This window comes from Schistosoma haematobium, chromosome ZW, assembly GCF_000699445.3.
Source record: "Schistosoma haematobium chromosome ZW, whole genome shotgun sequence".
NCBI lineage: Eukaryota > Metazoa > Platyhelminthes > Trematoda > Strigeidida > Schistosomatidae > Schistosoma > Schistosoma haematobium.
Window position 1 is genome coordinate 87,358,115 of NC_067195.1, and position 8,274 is coordinate 87,366,388.

General features: G+C 38.0%; 1 protein-coding gene across 1 annotated transcript; it reads left to right on the top strand.

Annotated features, from left to right (window-relative positions):
• On the top strand, positions 1-6,195 carry MS3_00001309 (uncharacterized protein). Its single transcript, XM_051208762.1, has one exon. The coding sequence runs from the start codon at positions 3,056-3,058 to the stop codon at positions 3,365-3,367; it is 312 nt and encodes a 103-aa protein (XP_051072797.1). The 5' UTR covers positions 1-3,055; the 3' UTR covers positions 3,368-6,195.
• The last annotated feature ends 2,079 nt before the right edge of the window (positions 6,196-8,274 follow it).

The window sequence follows — 8,274 nt, forward strand, 5'->3', positions numbered from 1 at the left end:
TCCTTCGCGAAGAGTAACAAGCGTAAGTAAGCAAGTATTTGATGTTTTTTTGTGGGTGATGAAAGTTTTAACAATCCAAAAAAACTAGGACTTATTTGTTTATAACAAAGGTCTATTATCGCTAATTAAGCGCATTATTCCAGTTTTCCAAATGACTATTAACGTATTTCTCTAATTCAATGTTCTGTCAATCGAATTAATTATTCCAAATAATAATTTTATCGGTCTCTTGACCAGCCTTAACACTCCTAACATTTTGTTTCTCTAAACAAATGAGAAAAAAACGAAGTTAGAGCTTCAATGTACGCTCATTATAGAAAACACAGGAATCATTTGCTATTCCATAGTATCCTCACATAAATAAAGATTCAATATTTATTTCATTCATTATCAAAATTATAATCTATTTTTCCTATGAATTTCATCTCTTCTTCATATACCATAAATTTATATTTTAAGGAACAATTAGCTCGATGTCATTTCTGAAGAGTCTCATACTAAGACGAAACGGTTGTCCAGTGCTTCTAGGTCTTCTAGGGTAATCTAAATTAAATCAACTACTAAATTAGTACAATCTCCACGAACCTTCATTCTGATGATAATAATAATAATAATAATGTGCTCACTAGTGACTGGCTTTAATGTGTTTAATGGAATTCTAGTAAGTAGATGTCACCATTCGAATCAAACCGTGTCTGTTCTGAGGTAGTTACTCACTGAAGACAATAGTGGTCGATCGCGCAATATCATGGATTCGTTGAAGTTAGACATTAACATCGTTGAATACTGGTTCAGTGATCTAGAGTTTAAGCATTCGCGTGTGAGTCCGAAGGTCCTAGATTTTAGTTTCACGTGTGGGACCGTGGATATGCACTGCTGAGAATTTTCATACTGGGACGAAACCATTGTCCAGCGCTTTCATATTTTCAATGGTGATCTGGCTTGACTTTTGAGTTTAGACTACTATGGAAAACCTGAAAGCACTGAACGGCCGTTTCGTCCTATTGTGAGACTTTTCAGCTTCAATTGACTCATAATTTCAACTATTGAGATTATTAAAATCTCCATAAAACCCCTTCTGATATGAAAAGAAATGTTGATTTAGAAAAAAAATACCGAAATAGATACATAAGTGAAAATTTATTTATAATTGTACTTTTATAAAGGTCATTTGACAATTTTTATCTTTAAAAACAAAAAGAAAACGTTGGTAACAAATAATAAATGATGGATAGTGACTAGCAGTGGAGTCCAGGACGCGCGTTTCCTCCTATTTGAGACTCGTCAACTAGATGTACCTGCATCTCAGAGTTGGTGTCCTCTCTAGGACTCGAACCCAGTGCCATCCGCTTCAAATACCATTGCATTATTCACTCAGCTACTGAGTCCTGATAGCCACTTGCTTGTACAATGGGGTGAAGTTTAAATTCACTTGGTATTGTTTGGCTTGTATCTTCTCATTGAGGTTTGAGACTGCAATTGACCAGTTTGTTATACAAATAACAATATGCACAGTATACATATATGCTAATAAAAGACTGATCAATTGAAGTCTTAAACCTCAATGGGAAGATACAAGCTAAACAATACCAAGTGAAATAATCATTGATTGAAAGCCGATATTATTTTAGCAATTTTTGTTATTATCATATGATAGATGATAACTACATTCCATTATTTCAAGGAAAATGTGGATAGTGTACATTGTTTAGTATCATTGTAATATGAAAAATTTATTTATTTTCTTATTATGTACATATATATGTGAAGAGAGGGTGGAGGAGAGATAGAGAGGGAGAGGGGGAGAGAGAGGGAGAGATAGGAACAGGATATTTATCATTCATATATTTCTAACATTTTTCAACTTGGAAATTCCACAGTTTTCAAAAATATTTCACTATTGAATACAGATGTCCTAGAAAATTCATTTTTAATTGATTTATGAAATAGTTGCTATAGATAATACCTAACCTAAGGATTTGGTTCATAATTATTTACTTATTTACTTCTGTTACCCCTTATGGAGGAACATATACCGCTCACCAACATACTCTATCCAACTTTGTCCTGGGCAATCTTTTCCAACTCCTTCCAGTTGTTATTCATCCTTTTCATATCTGCGTATATCTCCCGACGTAATGTGTTCTTTGGCCTTACACCTTTCCGCTTCCCTTCAAGATTCGAAGTTAGAGCTTGCCTCGTGATGCAGTTTGATGATTCGCGTAATGTATTTCCTATCTATTTCCATCGTCTTTTCTTAATTTCTTCTTCAGTTGGAAGCTGGTTTGTTCGCTCCCACAGAAAGCTATTGCTGATGGTATCCGGCCAATGGATGTTTAGTATCTTACGTAGACAACTATTTATAAATACTTGTACCTTATTTATGATGGTTCTAGTAGTTCTCCAAGTTTCAGCTCCATACAGTAGAACTAACTGTCTCGACGTTCGTATTGAAGATTGTGACTTTGATATTAGTTGACAGACAGTTGTTTTGAGTTGCATATATTGTTCAATTGTAGGAATGCTATTCTTGGTTTGCCAATTCTCACCTTTACATCTACATCAGATTCTCCTTGTTCATCGATGATGATGATGTTTCCTAGGTTCATGAAGGATTCCACATCTTCCAGAGTTTCTCCATCAAGTGTGATTGGATTGCTGTTCTCTGTGTTGTATTTGAGGACCTTGCTATTTTCCGTTGCGTATGTTAAGGCCTACTGATGATGTGATTGCCTGCCACAATCCTATACTGAAGATTAAATTGAATTGAATTTTTCACTTACTGAAAGAGTGTATTTCAAGCTTACTTTATCTGAATTTGTAGTTTAATGTGTATCTTCTTCCCAAAAATACAAAGTACAAAACCACAGGTAAACATATACAAGTTCAGTAACCTGGCAGATACAATATTCGTAATAACCCCTTAGTTCTTTGATTTTTCTTCCTGTTTTTATTGTTTATAATTTATGCTTCATTTATATCATTTATGTATTGTAACCGTAAATGCCTGGAAACAAAACAAAATCTATCCATTTAAGATCATGTGATTATCAACATGATTAGTAAAATGATTAAAATGTCACAAGAAGTTGTTATTTATTTTTTGTATATTCACAATGAAATCTCAATTAACTTCATATTTCAAATTGTGAAACAAACAAACAAACAAACAAACTATTTGAACATTTCCATTTATGATTGGTTTAATGATCATTTTATTCAATCTTCTAATCTAGGTTTTATGGTATCTGGCATTTGTCAACAAGGTATACCTGGAATCTTAGAGGATTTGTTCCTAGTTGGATACATTTTCACTGGACTATCCAGTCCGCGAATGAACTCATGTAGGAATGAGATGTATTTATAATTGATTAATCACAGGGTAATGATTAATATCATGTGTGTTAGGTCCATCTTAGTGTGGGTCTACAACCTCCAACTACTATCTTATTCCAAAATTGTGTAAAGTAATGTCGAATCAACTAGATTAGTGACCAAAACAATCTAACTGAATATGAAAGTATAGGAGTATTAGTGATAGAAGTATGCATACCATGGTAACCGCCTCAAATGAAAATGATAAAATAACATTGTTCGGTCAATCAGAGGTTGGAATCGATAGATTAACTGAGATTGCAGATCACATATATGAACACACACAAGCTAATTCGAATAGTACCATCAAAAAACACAAACGACAGATAGAGTAGACTATTTCGAAAACAGATTTTACACTTTACGCTTAAACGTGACAAACTTCAGAGGTGTGCACACAGACGCACCAACGTCATCACAATGTACATAGAAACGTGAAAAATAGATAGAACAGTAGACGTAGGAACACTGAGATATGCTGGTATCATTAAATGTTTGAGAACCGAGCTATGCAGTGTCAGCCACGTTTCCATTCGACTAGCTATGACAGAACAAACCTACCGGTGACCGATGAAGGCTCCTACTGTTGGCCTAAACTTACGAGGCAGTCACTTATTCTACATCCAAGGTTGAGCAAAAGCAGCGCAATCTTTAATAAACACAGAAGTATCTTATCCTTGGATGATAATGTGAAAAAACACCCTGACTTCACCTTTGTATTAAGGACTGTGAATACAACTGAGATAAGAACATGCGGCACCAGATGAATCACGTCGGGATCATCACTCTGTGATTTTTAACTGACTCCATTGATGATGAACAATGATGATAGTAAATTATAAATTTCTACTGAATTCGCATACATCCTGTCAACATAACAGGTTCAGAATACAAGTCGGGATACGAATGCTACGGGTACATATACTTCAGGCATTCGTATGACCAGACAAACCAAGAGAGTCAATAAGCAAATGAAGTATGGAGAGTCTTTTAATGGACTCGTACATAATTCACACGTACATAGAATAGAGAATGCAATGCAGATATACGCATAAACAAAGCACACAATAACATATATGAATATAATTAACATGGAAACGAATGAGAAAAGCAAATCTGTAAAAGGTCAGAATTATTTAGGAGAAACGGTATTGTAAGAAGGTAAAAATAACCTAATAGTTAAATGCTATCTGATTTATTATACATCCAAAAGCTAGAATAATTTGTTTACGGATGTAATAAGAATTGCTAGTGTATCTGGTGATGTGTTTGAGGAATTAATCTTGCATGTTGTGTGGAAGCCTAAATGGATATGTAAACCTAAGTTGTAACAGGTAAACCTCGCTGACGAGTGCCTAATAGCATGAAACCTACATCTGGTATTTCCTGTGAACTAACCCCAATCACCATCTTATCTCAACATACTGCACGCAATGTCGACTCACCTACATTGGTGGCCACATCGCAAATTGATCGATAGGAAGGACCTGATACACATGACATTGATCACCACCCAGTGATTAGTCAACTGTAAATGTTTTAATTACTAAGCAACATCTGAATGTATCATTGATTGTGAAACATTTCGTTCATCTTATTAGATAAACCTACCATTGATACGCTGAAGGAATAAATGACACAAAGTAGATAGATCCATTATCTTGAGAATCTTGAAAATCTTATACATACTTTACATCTTTTGATGTTAAATTGACTTTGATTGAATTGAATCTAAACTAGTCTTCACATTGTAATTAATTAGTTAAGCAGTTGGAACATTGCAGATTGCAGATATCTAGTTAATATGAAACTGTGGCATTTAAGTTATGAACACTATGACAAATAATTCAGTGATTCCCTACTTGAAAAATTCAAAACTATGATCCGGACGATTTCTACACATTGATCTTTGTGTGATTGAAGATTTCGAAATTAGTCAAGAGACCAATTGAAAGAGTATATATATGAGGAGTTTAAAATAAGAAGGAAAAATTACCCAACTGATCGTAAGATTCTCCCAGGTATGTAGGACAGTCTACTTTACGTCTCAAAATCCTCTTATTCATTTACAACATGTAATTAAGTTGAAGAGATTTACTATCGATATGTTCTCTCTTCGGGTGTTTCATACTATCAGACTACCAGCTTTAAATGTTTCTAAATAACATATTTTTGTTCCAGTGGATCTCAAACGTTGTTGCTTCATTGACGTGGTAGTCGGGATTGCCTATCGTGATGAACCAATCGAGCTATACTAGTTGGAACAACCGTTCCTCAAGGTCCTACCATGTCAAACACGTCGGTTGAAGAGCGGTAAGACTAAAAGCAAAAAAACCCAAGGTCCGAAGGCGAAGTCGTACTACTGACTGTACAGAGGTGTGACAGCAGTAAGGTATTTCCTTCAGATAACCAACATGACAGTGATGCTGCCTTCTCACAAGGAGGGGTAGGGTTAGGAAAGGTCGACCTCAAAAATGCACACCTCGCCCTATCCCACGGATATCCGTCTCCAGCGGTAAGGTCTTGATGATGTCACAGGTATTCAGTGTTTGACAACGCTTCTACCAGTAACACCTTCTAATGTATTTCGTTCCCACCAAGAGAAATCAAAAGACAGAGTCGAGGAGATCGGAAGAGTATATTTGGCGATGACCAACATATCGGAATTCTCTGATCTAATCTGGCTAGCGATTGCGGTTGATGTTGAGCACGGCGTTACCACACGTGATCTGGTGCGGATGCCTGACCGAGCGCCTTCAGCTAGATGAGTCCACTAAAACATATGGTCAGCATCCAATGTCGAAAACTTAGTGCTATTTATTTTGGGGATTTATTTACCGCTACAGATCACTCCCCCTAGTGGGGCAGTGACGACCCTAAGACGTGGCCAGCCAGAAGTTTAAACCCAACGAGTTTGTCGTTGGTAAACACTCTTCTGATAGCTTACTAAATTTAGCAGCGTCTGGTCGTCTTTCCTTACTATATGGGACGGAGGTACAACATAGTAAAAAAAGAAAATGTACAATGAAAATTTCGGATCCTCATAAACGTCATCGTTCTTTTCCAGCCGTCCTGGAAAAGAAAAAAGAAAATGTAAGTGCATGTCGTGCGGTGTCGTCCAAATTGATGGATTTCGCATTTCCACGAAGTTGGTCGGTCAGAGGTTTCATAAGTAATGCGCATTTCGGTATGAAACGTCTATAGAAACTTACGAGGCCGTTAAACGTGCGTAATTGCTTGACGGTGGTCGGTTCTGGGTAATCCAGAATGGCCGCCACTTTGGTTCTAAGGGGTCGGATACCTTGAGCATCGATAGTGTGTCCCAGAAAGTCTAACGAGTCGGTTCCGAATTGGCATTTCTGAACGTTTACAGTAATGCCATGTTTTTGTAATCGTTCGAAAACAAGATCCAGATGCTTGAGATGTGTTTCTCTGTCCGGACTTGCGATTAGACAGTCGTCAACATACGCGTGTACGAAGTTGAGACCTCGAAAAACGTCGTCTATGAATCTTTGGAATGTTTGAGCAGCATTTCTTAGACCGAAAGGCATTCGCAAAAATTCATAGAGTCCGAATGGAGTTATGATAGCTGTTTTCGGTATGTCGTCAGTAGCCATAGGGATTTGGTTATGCGCTTTAACCAAGTCGATTTTCGAAAAGACAGTTGTACCTTTCAAGGTAGCTGTCAAATCGTGAATGTGAGGCAACGGGTAACGATCGGAAATGGTTTTCGCGTTCAGTCGCCGATAGTCACCAGTTGGACGCCAATCGTTGCTGTCCTTTTTAGGGACCATGTGCAACGGAGATGCATAAAGGCTACTTGACGGTCGTACGATTCCTAAGTCTATCATATGGTCGAATTCGTTTTTCGCTAACCTTAGCTTTTCAGGAGCTAGTCGTCGTGCTTTAGAGAATACAGGTGGTCCTGTAGTCGTGATGTGATGTGTAACATTGCTGGTTACACACGGTAATCTCGGTTGAGTTTGTTGTATCCCAGGATACTTATCGAGAAGTGGCTGATAAAGTGGGTCGATCATATGCTTAACTGTGACTGGGGATAATCTGCAACCAGAGAAGGAAGTTACGCAAACGGACAAATTAGTGTTTCCGTCTACTAGCCTCCGGTTGCGCGTGTCGATGATCAGATTATGGTGTTGTAGAAGATCCATACCAATGATTGGCATAGAAACATCTGCAACAACGAAGATCCAGTGAATGGGTTTGCGTAAACCCACGTTAAGGTAAACGTACATTTTGCCATACGTAGCGATCGGTTTTCCGTTTGCCGCCTGTAAGTTTAGGGTCGATTCGTGTAGTCGGTCGTTAGGATTTGCTGGGAGAGCGCTAACTTCTGCGCCAGTGTCGACGAGGTAGCGAACTCTCGTTGTCACATCTGTGACGAATAACAGACGGCTTTGTTTGCCGGCTACGGTTGCCGTTAACGCGTGCCGGCTTGGAAGTTTCACGAATTGCTTTTCGAATCAGTCGGTTTCGTGTTGGGAAAATTGCAGGGTTTTCTGCAATTTCTGGAAGACTTTCCATACTGGTTATGATACCAGCACCAGTCGGGGTTATCTGTCTCTCGTGGTCTAGAGACAGATCGCTTACGAGAAATGCTTCTACGTGGTGTGCGCGATCTCTTACGGTCGGTACGAAGACTAAGATAACGCGTGAGTGTGTGACATAAGTCGGTTATATCATTTTGAGTCGTTTGAGGTTTTTCTTTGACTGAAAATACCTCGGTAGTAGAAGGTTTCGTAATTTCTAGAATACGGTCGGCAGATGCAGCCAGCTCGTCTAAGGCGTTGTTCTGGAACGAGACCAGAACTGCTTGCACCTGTTGGGGAAGTTTTGACAAGAAGAGTTGTTTGAATAGACCTTCGTCGAAAGTTCTTAGGC